At 45.1% G+C, this 22,583-nt stretch overlaps 1 protein-coding gene across 1 annotated transcript in view; it reads left to right on the forward strand.

Moving 5' to 3' along the window:
- The window catches only part of LOC141277097 (phospholipid-transporting ATPase IB-like), a 131,283-nt gene that overhangs the window by 103,701 nt on the left and 4,999 nt on the right, over nt 1–22,583 (forward strand). The window contains exons 3-12 of the mRNA XM_073795477.1: nt 2,122–2,221; nt 2,688–2,786; nt 3,719–3,764; nt 4,786–4,826; nt 9,194–9,267; nt 11,148–11,217; nt 11,851–11,978; nt 13,151–13,262; nt 19,069–19,234; nt 22,047–22,174. Coding sequence (XP_073651578.1) covers nt 2,122–2,221; nt 2,688–2,786; nt 3,719–3,764; nt 4,786–4,826; nt 9,194–9,267; nt 11,148–11,217; nt 11,851–11,978; nt 13,151–13,262; nt 19,069–19,234; nt 22,047–22,174 — 964 coding nt within the window. The remainder of the gene's footprint in view (nt 1–2,121; nt 2,222–2,687; nt 2,787–3,718; nt 3,765–4,785; nt 4,827–9,193; nt 9,268–11,147; nt 11,218–11,850; nt 11,979–13,150; nt 13,263–19,068; nt 19,235–22,046; nt 22,175–22,583) is intronic.

A 22,583-nucleotide genomic window follows, 5' to 3' on the forward strand; every position in this document is an offset into this window, starting at 1 on the left:
AATTCTGTCTTAAGGATGACTCTTAATCATTGTGTATTGCAAAACACCAGGCTGTGACACCAGATCTTCCCTGCAGCAGTGGCCACAAATGGTACATGGAGCTATCCCATCCCATCCCATTCCTTCCCCACCGCCCCCATCATATGGCCTCAGGCTGCTGTGTGTTTTGAGTTGTCAGTTTTTTAAAAAATAAATTTATTTTATTTATTTATTTAGGCTGCTTTGGTTCTTCGTTGCTGTGTGCGGGTTTTCTCTAGTTGCGGAGAGCAGGGGGCTACTCTTCATTGCGGTGCACGGCCTTCTCATTGCCGTGGCTTCTATGGTTGCGGAGCACAGGCTCTAGGCACGTGGGCTTCAGTAGTTGCAGCACACGGGCTCAGTAGTTGTGGTCCACAGGCTCTAGAGCACAGGCTCAGTAGTTATGGCGCACGGGCTTAGTTGCTCCACGGCATGTGGGATCTTCCCGGACCAGGGTTCAAACCCGTGTCCCCTGCATTGGGAGGTGGATTCTTAACCACTGCACCCCCAGGGAAGCCCGAGTTGTCAGTTTTGGCATTTCATTCGGTCACTCCAGGTTTGGTCACCGTCAGGTGTTATAGAAGTACATGTGCCTCAGGTGCTCTGTCTTCTGAGCGCCTGGCTCTTCTCTTTGGTGCTTCTAATTAATGTGTATTTTAAACCCAGAAAACCTCTCAAGACTGTACTTCAGGTAAGAGGTGGCTTCAGAAGGTGAGCTCAGACTCGGCAGGTATTTTTATGGATGAGGCTTTGAGCAGCTAAAGGAGGTATGGTTCGTTTTATCCCTCAGGTCCCCAGTTTATGCCTTTCCATTATTGCACTGTTCGTTGATGATCTGCTATGTGCTAGGAACATACAAAGTAGAAGTTGTTTAAAAAAAAAAATCAGGTGAGTAAATTTTAAAGATCTTATTCAGTGATTTATGAGTTCGGCAGTATCCCATCGAGCAGATAGAGTAGCTCTGAGAGTTGTACAAAGTGGAAGACTTTTATAGGTAAAAAACAGTGGGACAAGGAAGTTACTAGCTAAGAGTCAATTGTTTGGGGCAAAGTCACATTCCTTTGGGGCGTATCAGGTTGATAACCTCCCTAGTGCTGACCAGGTGATTCCAGACTGACTGGTTAAGATTAGATTCCTGGAACAGGCTGAAGCTGCAATTAGGTCAGGCATCGAGTCTCAGTTTGATGATGTGGGCTGAGCACAGGTGACTCCATTTTGGGTCTGTTATTTGTTTTTTTAACAAAGTAAACATTCGTACTGTTCCAAGAATCTATTCTGGGGGTACATAAATATAATACAAAGCAAAGCAGAGACTATATTACGGAGGTGTAAACATCACCCTGTGACTTGGAGGAAGAAGAGCCTTTGCGAATTGGACCACACTTCATGGGAGGGCAAGATTAGTCCTGGAGACACGGCGTGGAAGGAGAGGATGTCTCACATGGAAGTGGAGTGAGTGAAGGTGGCTGAATGAAGGATGTGTGGAAGGGGGGTTCATTCAGGTGTGGTTGAGCATAAAATGTCTGTGTTGAGTGTCCAGAGGGACACATTGAACTGTCAACTACACGCCCGTTACCAGGGCGTGCTTGATAGAGTGGACGTTCTACGTTGAATCAGCGGCTTTGTGATAAGAACTGTAGTGACTCAGCAATCCTGGGGTAACAATTCTACCTTGGTTTGTGTGAGTTACTAGGCAGATGCTTCACCTCTCTCTGTGTTCGTATATTACTGGTTTGGGAACATGTGCCTCTTTCTGTTTTGTGATCTTTGATACGTATCTTTATCTATACAGACATCGTTTATACGCAGAGTGTGTTCATAGCACAAGGCTCCTAGAAGGTGGATACATTTCCCTGGTTACACCGTGTGTCACTAAATGAACACGTATGTATCAAAGTTTGAAAACAGAGATCCCATTAGAAAGATTTTCTTAGGAAAGGTGTCTTTTTACAAGACGGAGAGGGCCAGCACAGCAATGTTCTTGTCCTGAGTTTTGAAATATGTTGTTTTTACAATCACTTGTGTAATTTTGGAAACTTTGTTTTCCTGTGTTTTAGAACTTACATCCATAACTTATAGCAGCGTTTTCCTTTGTCCTCACAGTACGGCCAAGTACAGCGTGTTGACGTTTCTACCTCGATTCTTGTACGAGCAGATCAGGAGAGCTGCCAATGCCTTCTTCCTCTTCATTGCCTTATTACAGGTGACATTTTTTAAAAAGTTACTTAAAATTCATAACCTTAATTGTATGCAAAATAAGATCTTGCTAAAAAGGTCACTTAACCGAGAAAGGGTCATCAGACTTGAATGAAATGTGCCTTCATCCAATTACTGTTTGCTTGAACAAATGGGATCTTTGCATAAAGGGAGACTTCTTTAGGTATATCCTTCTTGCTTAAGGATAATTGCAGTTACGAAAAGAGGCACTGAAAGAAGACTGTGGGATCTGACTTCTAACCCTCTTTTCTGATCCAAACACAAAACAACGTTGGGTAGAATTTTAAAAATAGGTAATGGACTTAGCTAGCTCTTAAAATAAGGTAATCGCTTTGTAACAGAAATGAATGCAACAGAACTGCAGAGGAGCGAGGAGTGTGAGCCATATTTTCTTTTTCTTGGAGAGGATTTTAATTTGCCAACTTCCCGCTTTTGGTCTCTCTATCTTACAGCAAATTCCAGATGTTTCTCCAACAGGAAGATATACCACCCTGGTGCCATTGATCATTATTTTAACAATCGCAGGCATCAAAGAGATTGTAGAAGATTTTGTAAGTTTTTGCTTTCAGATAATAAAAACATTTATTGAATGTAACTTACAACTTATTTGCTGCTTTGGATATTTTAGGACAGAAAGGTTGGTCTATAGGCTAACTAGGCTCTCAAGTTTCATGATGGTATTTTTGGGGACAGAATGTGTGCACACAGTGTCTGAACTATACGGTGAAACAGAAGTAGTTCAATCTGTATTTCCTGATGTTAGGTTTATGGACCCGCTTTGATTTTTATTGCCGATGTTCCTTACATCCTCCTTGAGAGCGTGCTAGTCTGGGTAGCAAATATAAAAGCATATTTTATGTCCATAAAAGACTGAATTGCTGTCTAGTAGAGCAGCATTGAGGTTACTTTACAAGAATCTCCTCCCTCCTTATACTTCAGTGCATCTCCAAATTCATTGGCTACAGCCATATTCATGCTCTTTCCTGTTTTCTCTCTGTCCTCTTTTCAGGCTCTTCCTTCTCCCCTTCCTTTCTGTCTGTCTCCCCCTCTCTCTCATACATGCATGCACATTTTTCTGGGAATAGGTAAATGAATAAATGCAGTACAAATCAAAGCAGAGGTACTTTGCCTCCAAAGTTCTTTATCAATAAAATGAGTTCAGTTGTTTGTTGTTAGTTTATCTTATAGAATAATTCTTTTAGTTCGATCTAAAACAATCAAGGAGTAGAAAGTTTTATGCTTCCAAGTGTTTTTTCCTTGCTGTAACCAAAATACAAGCATTTAAACCGCATCTACATGTACGGTGTTAGTCTCTGAATTTCGTGAGTGGCGCTGGATCACGACCATTGAACTGAATTTTAGGACATTAGTGTAGCTGCCCGTTGGCTTCCTTGTCTTGTTTTTCGCTGGATCTTATTGTTCGCTGTTTCAGTTATTCATCAGGAACTTTTGAAACTAACACCTTTTTTTCTTTCTGTAACAGAAGCGACATAAGGCAGACAATGCGGTTAACAAAAAGAAAACGATAGGTAAGACCCCAGGCTGACTCATTTTTTCCACTAGAAAACTTAAGAAGAAGACTTGCAGTTAAGGAATTTTAAATAAGTAGTTAATGGTGTTGAGATAAATTGAGGGAAATCTGGGACTTCCCTGGTGGTGCAGTGCTTAAGAATCCGCCTGCCGATGCAGGGGACCACGGGTTCGAGCCCTGGTCTGGGAAGATCCCACACGCCGCGGAGCAACTAAGCCCGTGCGCCATAACTACTGAGCCTGCACGCTAGAGCCCACGTGCCGCAACTACTGAAGCCCGCGTGCGTAGAGCCCGTGCTCTGCAACAAGAGAAGCCACCACGATGAGAAGCCCGCGCACCGCAACAAAGAGTAGCCCCCGCTTGCCGCAACTAGAGAAAGCCCGCGCGGCAACGAAGACCAAAGGCAGCCAAAACTAAATAAATAAATAATTGAGGGAAATCTATAAGATACTTTAAAAATAGCAAAATGACAAACAAATCCAACAAAAGGTGAGTCCTGGTAATTAAAATCTGAACAGGATTTGTGTATTTTAGAGTTTTAGAAAAGGTTTTAATTTTCAGGAGCTAGACATATTTTATGTCCATAAAAGTCAAAGCGTTCATAGCCTTGGTTTATAATTGCCCCCGACCTCTATCTGCTTATTGTTGAATTTCTAGAATGGTAGCTCTGTGTTAATGCGGTGGGGGGGGGGGGCGGTGTGTTTATGCGAGTGTGTGTGTTTTGGTGAATCTTGTAAATGCAAGGTGATTATTTTCTTCATATGGGCTAAATATGAATAGATGTAACTTATTTGCAAACATGAATATTTATGTGTATGCGTTCCTCTCTATATGGTACATAAGTACCTAGTTGGGGCTCTGTTTTGGGCAGTGATGATGTTATACATTTATGTCTAAGGATATGGTATGTTGGAATTAATCAGTGGAATTTTAAAAGGAGCCTTTTGGATTTTGGAAAGCTGATTTTATGTTGATTATCATCAGTATTAACTGATACTTGTTTTGTTTTTCTTTTGCAGTGTTAAGGAATGGTATGTGGCATACCATTATGTGGAAAGAGGTAATAACAAATTTTAAAGATATGCCAGAAAGTACTGGTTTGGAGACCTGTAATTCATTGCTAGTGTTGATTTTGGTATAAAGTTTGTGTTAAGACACAAGCCACGTGCATGTCATGTAAGTGGTGCAGTGTGGTTTTTCCCTGAGGCTTTCCTAGAACGGGTGCATGTTTCCTCAGTTGCTGCATCTTCTAGAAGCCATTCCCTGTGTCAGTTCAGAGCTGGGACATTCATTGCCCCTGATGGATATTTCTGAAATTTCAAATCATTTTCTAGTTTCTGAATCCAAGTAAAGAAGCGTTTTCCCCTGGTCTTCTGTTGTTCTCTTTATCTCAATGCACTCTTTTAAAGACTTTTTTTTTTTAACTTTTGAAATTCTCACTTCTGACATTTTTGGTGGAGAGAGTTTGGGTTTATAATTAGCCCTAAATATAAGAAGTGGTAGACTGGGGGCTGGGAACCATCCTGGGTGGGTTCTGAGGCTGAAAGTTGCTGCTTTTAGCTTTACAAGAGCAAGGAGTGTTTGCCTCGCTGGAGTTATGGGGTCGGCGGGGTTTGAGAACGGCGTGGTGATTTGGTTGTTACTAGCGATAAATAGAAGATTGAGAAGAAACATCCCGTGCCACCTGGGTGTTCTCTGGCTACTAAAATTAGCTTTTTCAGTGAGTCTCTGTTGTGGCTGGAACTTAATGGTCACAAGATGTTTTTGGAGGGTGACTCTCATGCCTCCAAGACTCAAAGCTGATTAACATGATTTCAGAAGAAAACTACATTTTAGAAGAGTAACATATAATAGTATCTCTTGCTAAACATTTAATAAAATGTTTTCAAATGCCTCTATGACCTTGGGAGTCTGCAGGTAACCGCAGCCTTCCTTTTGGCTGTCATTTTCTTTTTACTTTGTTACAGGAGATCCATTAAGCCCCTTGGTAGTGTTTTGTGGCAACACCTTAACCTGGGTAGCCATCCGGAAGCCCTGTGTTGTAAATATTCATTGACCTCGCTCTCACTGGGAAGTGTGGTGGTTCTCGGTCAGGTGCTCGGAGTTTCTTGCCTTCACAGATGGTAGCAATGCTCCTAGCGTGCCATGGGAACTTGAGAACTCCCACGGCACTTAGGAGTGGCCTCTCTCCCCGATGTTCCTGTTGCCACTCCCCTCCCCAGGAAGGCGCTCATACTGGCAGGAGTGGAGGATTATTTGAATTTGGGCTGTTGACACTCCTTGAAACAGTAGAAAATGGAGTGATGATCTCAGAATTCTGGATCTAGGAGTGGATGGCTTCAGACCCCTAAAGCTCATTACTGTTTCCTACACACATTTGGAGAGAAAAAAAACCAACCCATCAACCAAATACCTGTTATGTTTTGCCACCTGCATTTTTATTTCAGTTAAAAATGGATCTTGTTGTTTTAAATGGAGCTCTTAGTATGTGCCAGAGGCAGTGTTAGGCGCTGGGGATGCAGAGAAGAATTAAGCATGGCCCCTGCCTTTCTTTTGCCTTTAAGCTGGATACGAACTTCAGATGTACAGAGGCTCTGAAATGTAATGTTTACCACCCTTCCTGATGCTGAGCCCGATTCCTTAGACTTACCCACACACTTTGACAAGCAAATCAAGGCACTAACAGGATGACTTTTAGCAGCATTCCTTTGTCCTGATAAAATATTAAACACAGTCACCTCTCAGGCCGTTTTCCTGGATTGTAAGATGCAGTGGTTTTTTTTTGTTTTTTTTTTTTTTACAATTCTTGATTTCAAAGAGATGAGTAACATGGGTTAGAATAGGAAACAGAAAGCGTAGTGCCCTTCTGTTACTGAACCAAACGTAAGTCCGCTTGCCCGCCTGCAGTAGAGCCAATCTGCTGACACGGGGTCGTGGTGAAGGGAAATGCAGTCTTTTTTTTTAGATTTCTGAATAGGTATATGCATGTGCTTTATTTTATTATTATTTTTTAATCTTTATTGGAGTATAATTGCTTCACAATGCTGTGTTAGTTTCTGTTGTACACCAAAGTGAATCAGCCATATGCATACATATGTCCCCGTATCCCCTCCCTCTTGAGCCTCCCTCCCACCCTCCCTATCCCACCCCTCTAGGTCATCGCAAAGCACCGAGCTGATCTCCCTGTGCTATGCTGCTGCTTCCCACTAGCTGACTATTTTACATTCGGTAGTGTATATATGTTGATGCTACTCTCACCTCGCCCCAGCTTCCCCCTCCCACCCCATGTCCTCAAGTCTATTCTCTATGTCTACATCTTTATTCCTGCCCTGCAACTAGGTTCATCAGTACTATTTTTTTTTTTTTAGATTCCATATATGTGTGTTAGCATACGGTATTTGTTTTTCTCTTTCTGACTTACTTCACTCTGTATGACAGACTCTAGGTCCATCCACCACACTACAAATAACTCAATTTCGTTCCTTTTTATGGCTGAGTAATATTCCATTAGCATTCTTCACAGAATTAGAACAAAACATTTTAAAATTCGTATAGAACCACAAAAGACCCCAAAGAGCCAAAGCAATCTTGAGAAAGAAAAATGCAGTTGGAGGAATCAGGCTCCCCAACTTCAAACTATACCACAAAGCTACAGTAATCAAGATGGTATGGTACTGGCACAAAAACAGAAATATAGATCAATGGTACAGGATAGAATGCCCAGAGATAAACACACACACATATTTATGACACCTAATTTACGACAAAGGAGGCAAGAACATACAATGGAGAAAGGACAGCCTCTTCAGTAAGCGGTGCTGGGAAGTGCAGTCTTTATTGCAGGTGCCAAGCAAGGAATCCAGGTGGCTAGTGCTCAAAACACCCAAACTCCCCAAAGCGTTTCAGCAAAGCATCTTTAAAGGCCAGGTGAGGGAGGGGCATCCCAGGGTAGGTGGTCAGCTTGTGCACAGTTCTGTGATTGGTTGATGGTAGTAACAGGGTGGTGTCACAGGTTTAACATTATCGTCCTTAGGTGCCAGCAGGTCTGGGGGCTATGTGCTCATGGTCATCAAGTAGTTAATTTCTCCTATTTGGTGGGGGTTTTAACATCTGTAAAACGACCCAGGAAGTGTGTATCACATGCTGTTATCTAGGTACTTCAGCCAGGAGCTAAAGCAGAGGATATGGGGGAGAGGTTTGTCCTGGGAAGGCCCCATAGGGTCCTGCTCAGTTAGACTTTGAGTTTTGAAATTATATACCAGGAACAGCCTTGCTTGCGCTGTCAGAGAACTCCACCATCCTCACTCTCACACTCATGGTGCCCATTCGGTTACGCTCAAGGCTAACACGTAGCCGTGCCTGCTTCATGTCTGGTGCTGGCATATCCCTCCTTACTCATTGCAACAACCCTGCAAGGTCAGTGGTGGCGTTTCCCATTTTATAAGTGAGGACACTGGAGTTCAAGGAGGTGGAGAGCCTGCCTGCCAGGCTCTGTGAGTTCATGTGTGTCTGTGAAGCTCAGATCTGAGCCTGGGCCTACCTGGCTTGAAAGCACACGTCCTCTCCAGCCTGGTGTGTCTGTGAGGTTATTTAAAGGCCCTGTGGGCCCTCGGCCGTGGGCTTGTGTCCTGCAGACGAGCACCTGTTTCCGTGGCTTGGGGGCTTCTGTGATTCTTTTCTGGCAATTTCTTGAGGCCACACGCATCTCTTTCATGTGGAGTATTTCCAGGGGACCTTTGAGATGCATTGTTCCTGCATGAATTTAGTATTGCCTTTTGATCAGACCACTGGGCTTCCAGCCCCATGGCTTGGTTTTGAGTCCTGGCTCTAACACTCACTGGTTTTGTGACCATGACCCAGTATTTCACTTTGTATCTCAGTTTCCCCAGATGTAAAACAGAAGAAATTTGCCTGTGTTAACTCAGTTGATCCCCACAATAACCCCATGAAATATGTGCTGATGACCTCGTTGGACAGATGGGAAAAGTGGGGCACCAGAGTTTGCATGAGTTGCTCAAGGTTTACGTGCACTAGGAACGGGTCCCACGGGGGATTGGACCCAGGCGTCCAGGCAGGCTCTCGAGCTGTGCACTTAACCGCTTACCCTGCTGCCCACAGCTGTGGGGATAGATGTGCATGTATCTGTAAGCCAGTGAGAAAGTGAAACCTGATGGTTGTTTTGACTCATCTTTTTTCTCCTCCTTTTTTTCTTCTTCGTCCGGCATCATTGCAGAAAGGCAGTGTTGCCTTTTGTCTGTATTGAAATGTTCCTTTTATTCTTGTCGAGGAAAAGAATTTGAGCTCCTCTGCCTTAAACTTCACGGCACACTTATACAGTAATTTTTTTCTCCCGATGTTTAACCACTTTTATCACCATTTGCGCTTTCCTGGCTCTCATGTTTCTCGGTCCTTGTTCTTGTGTTCCAGGTAGCCGTGGGAGACATCGTGAAGGTCGTCAACGGGCAGTGTCTTCCCGCAGATGTGGTCCTGCTGTCCTCCAGGTCAGGTGGCTCGTGGCATGGTTTTGAAATCGGTGTTGAGAACAATGGAGTGTTACCTAGCGCCTGCAGAAGCCTCCAGCTACCCTCCCTGCACCCTCTGGGTCCCCACCCTCTCCCCCACGTTTTCTCCCTTTACTCCTTTGCATTTTTTTGCCTTAACCCTGAGTTTTCTTTCTCCCATTCATTTCTTTGTACTTTTTTTCTGACGTCTTTTTATATTTATCGATTCACTTTCATCTCGTGGCTGTTCTGGGCTATTCCTCGTTTGTGGGGACACATTCCAGAGCAGTGGAGTGATTTGTTCGGTAGCATCCAGGTCACAGCGTGTCTGAAACTTCAGGAGCGGCTCTGGTGGGTCCAGCCAGCAGCCTTCTCCGCAGAATCGAATGCCTCCCCTTACGGTAGTTCAGAGACCCACAGGCACTTCTCAGTGTGCACATGACTTGTAGACGGTCCGTATTTTGCCCCCTGTCTGTCTAAGCACCATTGCCATGTTTTTTAGGTAATTTTGTGCCACAGAGGTTTCATCACCAAATGGTGTAAACGATAAACAACGCAGTCCTTGACTTTTCCTTGGATGATACGTAAAAGTAGATATCAAAGAAGGAAAGCCAGAATCAGGATAAGAATAAACTTCTGTTTGAGCGCAAGATTAAATTAGACGATGCCAGGACTAAACCTCCCTGTACTGATGTGCTGCTGGGCATCAGATCTCCCACCGCATGTGTTTGAGTGCAGACAGACTCTCTTTTATGGGATTAAGTCACTTATTTTGTCAGATTTTAGGGCTTAGCACAAATCTTCTGCTTGAGATAAAAGGTTTAATAAAAGGACCCCAGGCCTGTAGAGGGGGAAAGGCCCCATATACATGGGGCAGGATTCATGTTTGTCCCTATTGATTAGTAACAGAGAAACTCTCAGAAATAGTAAAACGTTGATCACTTGAGATCGTTTGGGTTATGAGTTTTGGGTGTGACCCTCAGAAAGCCAGCTTTGAATAAGGATTGCCTGAGCTGACATCCCATTTTCCAGGTTCCCTGGTGTTTGTCCCGAGTGGCCCGTTGAGCACATGACCCCATTTAATCTTCCCAACAGCCCTTGACAGCCTTACTTGGTACATGAAAAAACAAGGGCTACAGAGAGATCGTTGAACGCGCTGAGGCCACACGGCCAGGAAGGGCGGTGCCAGGAGATTGTAAGTGGCTGGTGGTCATAGAAGCTTGCTAAACCCTAACTGTGCTCCCTGGACCTGAACATGCAAGTAGGAGTATAGTATCCGCCATGCTTATGTTTAAGCACGGCAGGTGCTGTACTCTGTATCTGTTCTTTGAGTTTTTTGTCCTTAAAATCAGGTGTTTTGATTAAAAAGTTGCCTGTGGACACAGTAAAAACTGCAGGGAAGAAAAACCCTGCCAAGCCTATGCCTTGATTTCTCAGTTCCTCTGGCCGTAGTCTCCTTCAGAAGGTGTGTGTGCTGGCCTGGCCTGGCCTGGGCGGCTGTTTCGGTCAAGGGCAGGCCAGCCTCTGACTTTCAGGGTCACCTGAGCCCACTGGGCGGTCTTAGCTGGGACCTCTTGTTTCCCATCACAGGCCTGTCCCCTCCCCACGCATCCTCTGTTATTTCTGTCCACTTGGAGTCGGGCGGCCGTTTTGTGGGGCCTGTGCGGGTAGATCATTGGAGAGACAGCTCGTCTTGGCGCTGTGCTCTCCACACACCTGTCTGTCTGTCCTGTCTGTCTCATCAGTCACTCTTCCCGTGGCGGTCAGTTATGACATCACTCTGAAGGGCCGGTCAGCAGAGTTTCCATGGTTGAGGCTTTCTGAGCTGTGAATTGGTGGGGGGGACCTTACTCAACTTTTTTTTTTTTTTCTCTCCTTAGTGAACCTCAGGCAATGTGTTACGTTGAAACAGCCAATCTCGATGGGGAGACGAACCTTAAAATACGTCAGGTAAAAAGTCACCTTTTATGACTTGCATCGTTATGGGGCCCAAATGGCGACGGTGCTCCCCTCACGTACCAGTCAGTGCTTTTTCTGGAGGAAAGAATTCAGTGAAGCACAGACTCAGGACTCCACCACTGCGCTGACACATCCATGCTAAAGTCATAATCAACACACCCAAACCCTTTACAGAAAGCACACTCCATTAGCTGTACCCTAACGTGGCCATAAACACAGAATAAAGTACCCCTTTAACATAGTGTGATATCTGGCACCCTGTAACTCTTCTTTAAAGAGAAAAAAATGCCTAAGTCAGATATCTAAGATAGAAAAGAAAGATATGTGGACAGAATCATCCAATGCAACTTGGTACAGCAGAAAATTTGTGTCAAAATGAGTTATTAATTGAAATTTAAAATTGTTATTATATATTGAATTCTTCCAAACCTTTTGTATTAGGTTGCTGTGACCGAAGCTGCCTGTGAAGTCCGTCCTGAAGGGCTGGTAGCTTGAGGACCCCACCCAACTATTCCATTTTAGTTGATTCATTATTTCCTTTTGATTAACAGTAGGGATATGCTGAGTGTCGTTCGTAAACCTGGAAGATTGTGTTCAGTTTCCTCTTTGGGTTGAACGTTTCAGGGTGTGAGTCACACGGCTGACATGCAGGTGAGGGAGGTGCTGATGAAGTTGTCTGGGAGCATAGAGTGTGAAGGGCCCAATCGCCACCTCTACGATTTCACCGGAAACTTGAACTTGGATGGGAAAAGGTATCGCTTCCTCGTGTCTTAGTGGATTTTCTTTTAATTTATTTTTAATGTGACTAAGAATTACAGGAGCTTTGGCAAATGTCAGTCTGTTTTCTGCTTTCATAATATTTTTAAAACAGATTTCTTCATGTTTAGCTTAGATATGGGAGGCTGAGCTTTTCTTGAAACACCGTTTTAATCCATTTAAACCTTCCCTTAAATTTAAGGAAAGACCTGATTTTTGGCAAGAAAATATCCCGAGGGTCTGAAGTGAGGTTCACAGAACTGGCCTGGTCTTTCTGTGTGTATTACTCGCCAGGGAGGAGAGTAGTTGATTTTGGCTGCGTAAAATTGTCCAGAAAAGCAGAAGAGAGATGTCTGAAGCGTGTAAGAGCTGACATTTATTAGAGAAACATCTTTTTTCCCTTGGCTGTCTTCTAAGTAGTCTGTGTTTTTAGCAAGTTGAATGGAAGGACCGGTTACCCCGCCTTCAGAACGTTCACTGCCCTGTTGTCTCTATTCTGTTGTCTTTGCCCTCTTGGCACTTATCATTTGAGTCATTTTTTGTCGTTACATTGGGGCGTGCTTTCTCTCTTCTGCTTATCTTCAACCTGCATGTTCCTTACCAGTGGTCTCCACCTTTATGTTTTGAACAGACCCAAAGGGAAGGACCTGATCACGGGAACCAACCCAAAATAACTCTGACAAGTCTAAGTGTGGCACCCTTCTCGGTTTCGTGTAGTACACAGGGCTGTTCTGTAGGCTCCCACTTTAAAGTTCTAAATTATCACTCAGACGTTTATTGAATCATTAAGTTACCTTTGACAGATTTGTTATTGTAGCTTTTTTTTTTTCTTAGAGTCTAGAAACTGACTTTCCCAAATGAATAAACTTCTGGTTATCTTAATTTCCTTTTCAGATATTGAGTTTCATAAGAGAGTTATAAGAGACACAATTTCCTTTTAACGTTTTATAGGAGAAAAAAAAAACCTTTTTCTGTGTTGATGAATGGATGAGATAAACCTTGGGTAGATGAAGCCAGGGGTAACCTTTATGGCCCCTGTGTCCCCGTGAAATAGTCCAAATTTGACTAAAGGAAACAGTTGATGTATTGTGGGTTTATGTTTAAGGGGAAAATTCATGCTCATTTTTTCAAAGTGTCATTAAATATAAATGTTGTTTCTTGTTTTTAGCCCTGTTGCCCTTGGGCCCGACCAGATCTTATTACGAGGTACACAGCTGAGAAACACTCAGTGGGTGTTCGGCATAGTTGTTTATACTGGACACGACACCAAACTCATGCAGGTAAAACATTTCTCTGCTGAAAAACAATGCTGATTTCAGTCGTTTTTTCTGTTTTTTATGGAGTCGTGGGTAGAGAATGCAGGTGTTGCATTTAGGAACCTTAAGCTTTGTCTGTGAACCTAAATGTGGAAAGGAGGTGCTTTTATTTTGGTTCCTAGGTAGTTCCTCCTGAATTTCTGTTACTGTATCAAGTATTTGTTACCCCTTGCCTGAAATGTCAACAGTCTTTGCTTTCTGGATTTAATGGGACAGTCAGGCCTCCCCTAGTTTATCTTCGAACACGAGGGGGGATTTGTTCTAACCTCTTTATTTCTCTCTTTACTTCTCCTCCGCACCCCGTTAATTCAGATTTTATAGGAAGTTGTCTTATTTAACTGAATTCTAGGCAATTGAAAATCAGTTATCTTTGAATTCATGTTTATTCTTCATATCATATACCAAAGAGAAAAAAAATACTAAACTGATTTTCTTCTTTCTCCCTGTTAAGTTTTAAAAATTATTATCTGTGACCTTGTAGCCCACATTTCTTTTATGACGTATTTTTCCGGACAGCTTTGAAATCCTGCATAAATCGGTGCCCCTAAATGTCATTTCTTACATTTCTTCGGTATCACTTGGTATCTTATTTTGCTAATGGTTGCTGTCAACGAGGATTGGTTTTTCAGCTTGTCTGCCCTTTTCTGTGACTCCTAAAGCACAGATCTGGCAATATTTCTTGATTTAAAGGTGTTTCGTGGCCACCGTGCACCATATCTTGTGCCAGGCTGTGTGGGTACAATAGTGAAAGGCACAGTCTCACCCCTGGGAACCAGGCAGACTTGGGAGTCGTGGGGATTACAGAGTGGAGAGATGATCGTGTGATGCGTGTCGTTACGGGGTGCTGGGGGTCCATATGGAAGGTCATCCAGCCCAGGTTTGGAGGTGTCAGTTGACCAGATACTAAGAAGCACATTTCAGATGTCAAGTTGAAGAAGGAAGGCTGTTGTGTTGGTTCACTCAAGTGGTGTAGGAGGAGAGAGTTAACCATTGATTAGAACTGATGGAGTGATAGAGCCCTGTGTCCACACCAGCTGGGTAACGCAGTGCAGACGGGGTGGGCGGGGGTGGGGTGGGGCAGAGAGACTCACTGGAGTTGAAGAAGATTGTTGGAGTTGCTGCGTGACAGGCCTCGGTGTGCAGGGGGCTTGGCTTTGATCTTCTGGGGCGGAGGGTTTGTGGAGCGGAGAGACCCAGGGGCAGGAAGCTGAAGCGGAGCTGTTGGAGGCGTTCAGTGTTGAGGGGTGAAGGATGGAGGGACCACGGCATTTGGTGAAGATGGGACGCGGCCGGGCCGGGGTAGAGACGGGTGCTGTAACCGGTGGCTCAAGTCTTTAGGGAGTGGGGGGGAGGGGAGAGCTGGTGGACTTGCTGAGGGAAGAGGCAGAAGGGCGTGTAGCCAGATGGCAGGAATTTTACAAGGGGGTTTTTAACACGGCGTTAGAGGCAGCAGGTGTCGGAAGTATGACGGGACCCCGAGCATCCGTTCCGCAGTGCTGTCTTCTGAAGCACGTGAGTCTGTGCGGAGCAGCCCCTGCTGGGGGACCTCAGGGGAGGGGTGTCCTCGGGGTTGGGGGTGAGGCAGGAGCAGGAAGGAGCGGGGAGGGCCCGGGGACTGCGAAGGCCGCACATGTGGTGGGATGGTTATAGAGGAAGGTGTGTGTGTGTGTGTTCTTTGTGTTCTGTGTGTGTGTGTGTCTGTGTCTCTGTGTGTGTGTATTCTGTGTGTGTCTGTGTTCGTGTGTCTGTGTCTCTGTGTGTGTGTGTGTGTGTGCGCACGCGCGCACTGACTAGGATGTGTAAAGCGTCTTGGGTCTGAGCAGCTGCGTGCAGACTTTCTCTGGGTGAAGAGCCGAGCCCCCTGCCACCTAGCGAGTGTCCTCAGACTCCCCCAGGCCAGCACCCGCCGCTGCCGCCTAACACTGGGAGCCCCGCTGACCACAGATCACTTGTGTTTTTACAATGAAGTGACAGATCACAAGGCGCTCGCTCAGATGCGGGCAGGGCCCCAAGACTAGTTTTCAGATTGTGCATTTTACAAATGTGACCACTCCCCAAGATTCCTTGTACCCTGGAGTTTTTGTTTTCAGGGTACGATGCTGTTTCCCTAGATCGTACGTTGGTAATACAGCTTTGCAGCTGAGGTGTAAGAGAGCAATGAAGTGACACTTAAACATAATTCCATCCTCCCCTCAGGGAGCAAGGTGTTCACTAAGTTACCCCGTGACGTTTGCATCCCGTGAGTGTGCTGGGTGCCTTCCTTGCACCTACATGTGCTAAACCTCTTTGAGTGGCTTATTACATGTTGACTGCTCAAGTACAGGACAATCCAAAGCCCCAGGAACGCCTGTGCTGGACTCGCTGTGCCTTTAGGGCTCGAACAACGCGTAAAAATAACAAGCTTTTGAAAGGAATGTAACACAACACACATAGCTGGAAGCCATCCTGTTGGTGAAATAACATACGTCGTCTCTACGTGTGCTACTTGACCACAGAGAGGAAACACAATTGCTTTAGGGTTCTTCTACTTTTTTTTTTTCTTTTTTTTTTTTGCGGTATGCGGGCCTCTCACTGCCGTGGCCTCTCCCGCTGCGGAGCACAGGCTCCGGACGCGCAGGCTCAGCGGCCATGGCTCACGGGCCCAGCCGCTCCGCGGCATGTGGGATCTTCCCGGACCGGGGCACGAACCCGCGTCCCCTGCATCGGCAGGCGGACTCTCAACCACTGCGCCACCAGGGAAGCCCCTACTTTTTTGTTTTTTAAACTCTCACCTCAATGCCTTCTACTCTCCTACTTCAGAGTTCCCTCGTTTCATGTTGAGTGTAGTTACATGTAGAAATATTTCAATGTCTGATGTTTCTGTCGGTTGATTTAATGGGAAAGAGAGATTGTCTCAGTAATTCCAGCAAACAGTGCCCCGTGCATTGCTCCAAGAAATTCTCATGTATTAACTCACTGATTCCTCACAGTGACCCTATGTGGAAGATACTATTTTTGTTTTTGTTTTCTAGATGAGTACACTGCGGCATCTCTCAGTAAGTTAACAAAGTTACATACCCAGTGAGAGAGAGAGCTGGGATTCCAACCCAGGCAGTCTGGCTCCCGAGTCCTTGTCTTAACTAGTACTCTGCTGACTGCTGTCTTAGAAGGGAATCAAATGTGTAAAATTCAGGCCAGATTTAAGCTTTTTCAAAATCTGACATTTTGGTCTATTTCTATTTCGAACTCCAATACTCAAAAGTAGTATTTTCTAAGGATTTTGGAGAAGAACTTTTAATGCTAGTAGGAATTTGACACTACAAGCTCATCACTGCAAGGTGGAATGCTCGGGGGTTGGGGGTGAGTAGCTAGAGCCTGGCTTTCCTAAGCGCATGGGCTGAAGCCTGAAGTGTTGGGTCGTTGCTCTTGTATTGGATGAAACATAACTTTTCTTAATCCTATTCACTGGCCAGGATTCAACCACTGGGAAAGGTCAAAAGTCAATCAACTCATGGAGTCATAGAAGTAACGTTTATTGTAAATTTTTTTCTGCTTGTGCCTCCAACGAATGTTTATTAAAAGTAAGATTAGCTTTTAAAAGATTGGGGTAGGCGGTCTTGAAACTGGTCTTCTGGCTGTTGCCGTGAGGCCAAAGGTGATGTGTCGACCCCATCGACCTTGAGATGATATTTGATTGGTAAGTTGTCCTTTACTGATGGATTTCCATTTAGATTCTAGAGGAATATTTTTAAAAGTCTTTAAAGGACAGATAATTCAGCGACTTAAAGGGAAGTGGGAAAAAGAGTATACACAGAGGAACTGCAGCCGTGCTGTTTAGATGCTTACAGGGCTGCAGATCACCAGCGTTGCAAGTCCCCGACTCCCCACCCCCGCGGAAAGCCACGGTCATGGTCGCAGCAGTCCCGGGTTCGGGGATAGAATTCAGATGAGTTTCAGCCACCTTGTGGTATGAGCTACTCGATGGAATCTAGGAATGAATGGCCGCTCGTTTTCATCTCGGTTTTGTTTTCATGTTGTGACTTTATTTGTATCCTTATATTCGGAGACATTTTCATCCTAGCTCTGTTAGGGATCAGGTGGGTTGGGAAGATGAAGACAGAGTGCTAACTCAAGTCTGGCCCAAGGCACCATTTTTCATGGCCAGTCAGTGCCTCGCAAGTATTCAGATCACCTGATCTTGCATATCAGTATTGCCTGTGAAGGGACAAGGCTCATGACTTGTGGACGGAGACAGTGGACTGAAGCTCCCGCCATCTCCCCCATCCACTCCTGGCTTCTGATCTAGTCCAGGGTCTGTCCTCCTCCAGGAAGGGGTTGTTACCATCTACTGTGTTACACGTTAGTTTCCTGTCGCTGCCACAACAGATGACACAAACGTAGCGGGTTAAAGCAACACGAAGCTCTTAGGTTCCAGTTCTGTAGGTCGGAAGTCTGCTCTGGGTCTCACCCACATCATGATGTCAGCCAGGCAGCCTTCCTTTCTAGAACATTCTAGGAGGTTCTAGAGGAGACTCCATTCCTTGCCTTCTAGAGGCTCCCGGAGTTCCTTGGTTTATGGCCACCTCTCCTCTGTCTTCAGAGCCTCTTTGGCCATTTGTCTGTACTCATATCTCCCTCTGACCATAACTGGGAAAGGATCTCTTCCTTTTGTGCTTTTAAAGACCTGTGTGATTAAATCGGGCCCATTTGCATAATTCAGGTTAATCTCCCCAAGTCAAGGGCATTGATTTAATCACACCAGAAAAGCCCCTTTGCCATATAAGGTAACGTATTCATTGGTCCAGGTATTAGGACCTGGAGGTCACTGAGGAGGGCGGTTACTCTGCCCACCACAACTGCCTTCAGGAATTTTTTTAATAAAATGACTTTAAGTGAATAACTGTCCAGGGCAAACAGTTCTATTGACTTTTCCACTGCTGCGGGGATATAGTTCCAAACCTGCTGTGCAGTGGTCCTTGAATCTGGTTTTAATGGATCTTTCTGGACTCACTCCTGACACTGGCTTGTTGTCTAGCTGGGCTGGTCTCCCCACCGGCAGTGAGAAGGCAGGCCTTGAGCATTTACAGATGGCTGGGCTGTGTTTCCACTTTCGTCGTAACTTCCTGCCCACCTTCTGTTTGTGGTTTAGGACCCCGTTCAGATTTCCACTGGCCACCAGAGCTTCCCCGGCTCTTCTCGCTCATTTCTTGTTCATAGTTTTCCAAATGGACTCTTTATCCATCCATTTATTTTGACACCTGTTGTTCTATTTTGCATTATTGACGTGTGTGCGTTTGTGTGTGTCTTTTCTCAGATCCTGAGCTACTGGGCTTCAAATAGCTCTCTGTGCGTTAATTACAGAGCTGCGTTATTACTTTGAAGATTCTAGATTTTTGTGATATAGAATCTTGGTTTCTCTTGAAGTAGCAGCCGCCTGATTTCTTTTAAACTGGGCTTAAATGATTTGGAACCTGTATTCTAAGATCGTGAAAGTAGCTAATTTTATGCTAAAATTAAGAAGTACAGACTGTAATTGTAAGAAGTACAGACTGAGTCATGCAGAGTTGAAATGTGCCCTTTGAAAACGACAGTGTGTCTTCTGTGTTCTTTATTTAAAACTAGCTGTTGATTCAGGCACATAGTACACTTCTCAATCTCATTGGTTATTTGACAAAAAGATAGTCTTTTACTTTTTCTGTGTTGAATGTGGTTAACTTACCTCCTTTGCTCCCTGCTCTTTGCCCCCAAGTGTGTTCTGTGACCCTTACTGGCTTTACGTGCTGTCGTACAGAATTCCACCAAAGCGCCTCTCAAGAGATCGAATGTGGAGAAGGTAACTAATGTGCAGATCCTGGTACTCTTTGGCATCCTCCTGGTCATGGCCTTGGTGAGCTCGGTGGGAGCCCTGTACTGGAATGGGTCTCAAGGAGGAAAGAACTGGTACATCAAGAAGATGGGTAAGTGGCGAACGGACTCCTTGTTGAAGCTGACCATCCTTCCAAGTGTGATGTACGTGTGCGGGCCGTGCCCTCCTTCTCCGCCCGTTGGCTGTTGTAGACAATGCCCACCCTTCAAGAACCGAAAGATGAGTCACATGGCGCAGTGAAGGTGGACACATTTGGGGATCCTTTTATATTCAGATGATTTTTTAAAGATTTTATTTATTATTTTTGGCTGCATTCGGTCTTCGTTGCTGCGTGTGGGTTTTCTCTAGTTACGGCGAGTGGGGGCTCCTCTTCGTTGCGGTGCGCGGGCTTCTCATTGCGGTGGCTTCTCTTGTTGTGGAGCATGGGCTCTAGGCGCACGGGCTTCAGTAGTTGTGGCTCGCGGGCTCAGTAGCTGTGGCTTGCGGGCTCTAGAGCGCAGGCTCAGTAGTTGTGGCGCACGGGCTTAGTTGCTTCGCGGCATGTGGGATCTTCCTGGACCAGGACTCGAACCCATGTCCCCTGCATTGGCAGGCGGATTCTTAACCACTGTGCCACCAGGGAAGCCCTACTTTTTTAAATCTAAGAGAAAGCATAGAAAATATGTAATTATATGGTCTTTTATAAGTTCCTATATAATTACCTTTATTGCCCTCTGCTTCTTTACGTGGATTTAATTACTGTCTGGTGTCACTTCCTGTCATCCTGGAGGATTTCCTTTATTATTTCTTGTAAGGCAGACTGGATAGCAACAAATTATCCCAATTTTTATCTTAGAGTGTCTTAATTTCTCCTTTTGTCTTGTTTTTCTTTTTTTCTTTTTTCCCCGCAGTACGCGGGCCTCTCACTGCCGTGGCCTCCCCCGCTGCGGAGCACAGGCTCCGGACGCGCAGGCTCAGTGGCCACGGCCCATGGGCCCAGCCGCTCCGCGGCACGCGGGATCCTCCCGGACCGGGGCACGAACCTGCGTCCCCCGCACCGGCAGGTGGACTCCCAACCACCGCGCCACCAAGGAAGCCCTCCTTTGTTTTTGAAGGATAGTTTTGCTGATACAGAATTCTTGTAGGAATTCTTGGTTGACATTCTTTTCTTTTCAGTACTTTGAATATACCGTCCTCTTTCCTTCTGACCTCCACTGTACCGATGAGGTCAGCTGTTACTCTTACTGAGTTTTCCCTTGTACGTGAGTCATTTTTTTATTGCTGCTTTCAACGTCTTCGTAGGTTTTCAGTAGTTTTGAGTTTATCCTGTTTGAAGTTTGTTGAGGTTTTTGGATATGCACATTAATAGTTTTCATCAAGCTTGTTTTTGACAATTTTGTCCAGTTTTATTGCTTTTTGTTTTGAGAGAAGATTTGCCAATCTCCTTACACAGCAATTCCAGAAGAATAAAATTTAATGACAAAAGTTTTTTGAATAATAAATTTGAATTTTAAAACTTTGGGATATTTTCTCGGGATGATTATTATTTCCATCTTTGTATATATTTTAATTAAACTGATGGAAACATCTTTTTCCCCTTTTCTAGTTACGTCATGTAGAAAACTCACACATTTTGAACTGCCCAGGAGTGTCCTTGTTGCTGCTTTACAGATGTGGGAAATGTGACTGGGACCTCAGTTGTAGCTTGGGTCAAAATCCTTGATTTTGGTTCTTAAAATCTGGATTTCAACCGTGTTGTATGTTTAGTGTCAAATGTGAAGACAGATACATTTGTTTACACGTTAGTTCCAAAATATCATGGTCTGGGTAAATAAACAGCATTGACACTATACTGGTATACAAGCTTTGTGGAAACTGTCATTTAAATTGCTCAGATAATGTCAAACTCCAGTACAGGGTGTGTGATTTACAGTGGAAGAATTAATTAATTGATTAATTAATTTATTTATTTTTGGCCCCATTCATAATGCTTTGTGCCTTGTTACCTTATTTAAAATATTTTATTTTATTTTATTTATTTTTGGCTGTGTTGGGTCTTCGTTGCCGTGTGCGGGCTTCTCATTGCGGTGGCTTCTCTTGTTGCAGAGCCTGGGCTCTAGGCGTGCAGGCTTCAATGGTTGTGATACGAGGGCTCAGTAGTTGTGGCTCATGGGCTCTAGAGCGCAGGCTCAGTAGTTGTAGCGCACGGGCTTAGTTGCTCCATGGGATGTGGGATCTTCCCAGACCAGGGCTCGAACCCATGTCCGCTGCATTGGCAGGTGGATTCTTTTTTTTTTTTTTTTGTGGTACGCGGGCCTCTCACTGTCGTGGCCTCTCCCGTTGCGGAGCACAGGCTCTGGACGCGCAGGCTCAGTGCCCATGGCTCACGGGCCCAGCCGCACCGCGGCATGTGGGATCTTCCCAGACCAGGGCACGAACCCGTGTCCCCTTCATCGTCAGGCGGACTCTCAACCACTGCGCCACCAGGGAAGTCCCCTGTCCTTTTTTCTGCATCCGTTTTAGTTAGCTGCCCTCTCTCTATCCTCCAGGACTTGTCTGTAGCCTCTTCTGGGCGGCCTTCAGTGACTGGGCCTCCGCATCAAAACCCTTGTGCCTCGGTTTCCTCAGTGCCCTGTGAAGGCCTTGTTAGCCCGTGTGCCCTGCAGCACGGTCACCCCCCTACCCCGCAGCCTCCTCTGGGAAGCCAGCTCTGTGTTGGAAGGAATTGTGGCATCACGGTCTTTGTATCCACAGTTCATGCCACAGAGTAGGTGCTCAGTAACTATTTTAACTTGAATCTCTAAATGTATACTTAAGCCAATAAACTTTTCTGTGAACATCTTTCAGAAAAATTCCAGCATCGTAAAGTACAAGGAAACTGAGCAGAGACTAAGCTCTGCAGATATTCTGGTTTTCTTCCACAGACACGAGCTCAGACAATTTTGGATATAACCTGTTGACCTTCATCATCTTGTACAACAATCTGATTCCCATCAGTCTGCTGGTGACCCTCGAGGTTGTGAAGTACACACAAGCCCTCTTCATAAACTGGGTGAGTGTCACACCTGGCTGGAAGCTGAGGTGCTGGGCACGTGTCAGCTGCCATTTCCTAATACCCTCCTGGAGCCTCAGTGATGGAATTCAGCTCCCAGAAAAGGAAGAACGTCGTTAATTACGATTCAGTCTGGGAGTTGAACTGCCTGGAGAATGGGCAAGGGTGTCCCTGAGCCAGTGGTATCTGTGACTAGTCACCTAATGTCTTCTTGGGCTGTGAAATGGGCAGGGCAGGGGCTCTGAGGGGAATCAGTGGAGAAATGGAGCAGAATGTGTAGCAGGTGCCTGTCTTCTGGGGAGGGGGGATGAAGTCGCTGCAGCTGTTCATGCTTTAAATTCTCCTTAGTGCTGAAGTAACGTCCTCTTAAGTGTGTCTACTTACGTGTCCCCTATCTGTCAAAATTCAT

Source organism: Tursiops truncatus, chromosome 18 (genome assembly GCF_011762595.2).
Source record: "Tursiops truncatus isolate mTurTru1 chromosome 18, mTurTru1.mat.Y, whole genome shotgun sequence".
Lineage (NCBI taxonomy): Eukaryota > Metazoa > Chordata > Mammalia > Artiodactyla > Delphinidae > Tursiops > Tursiops truncatus.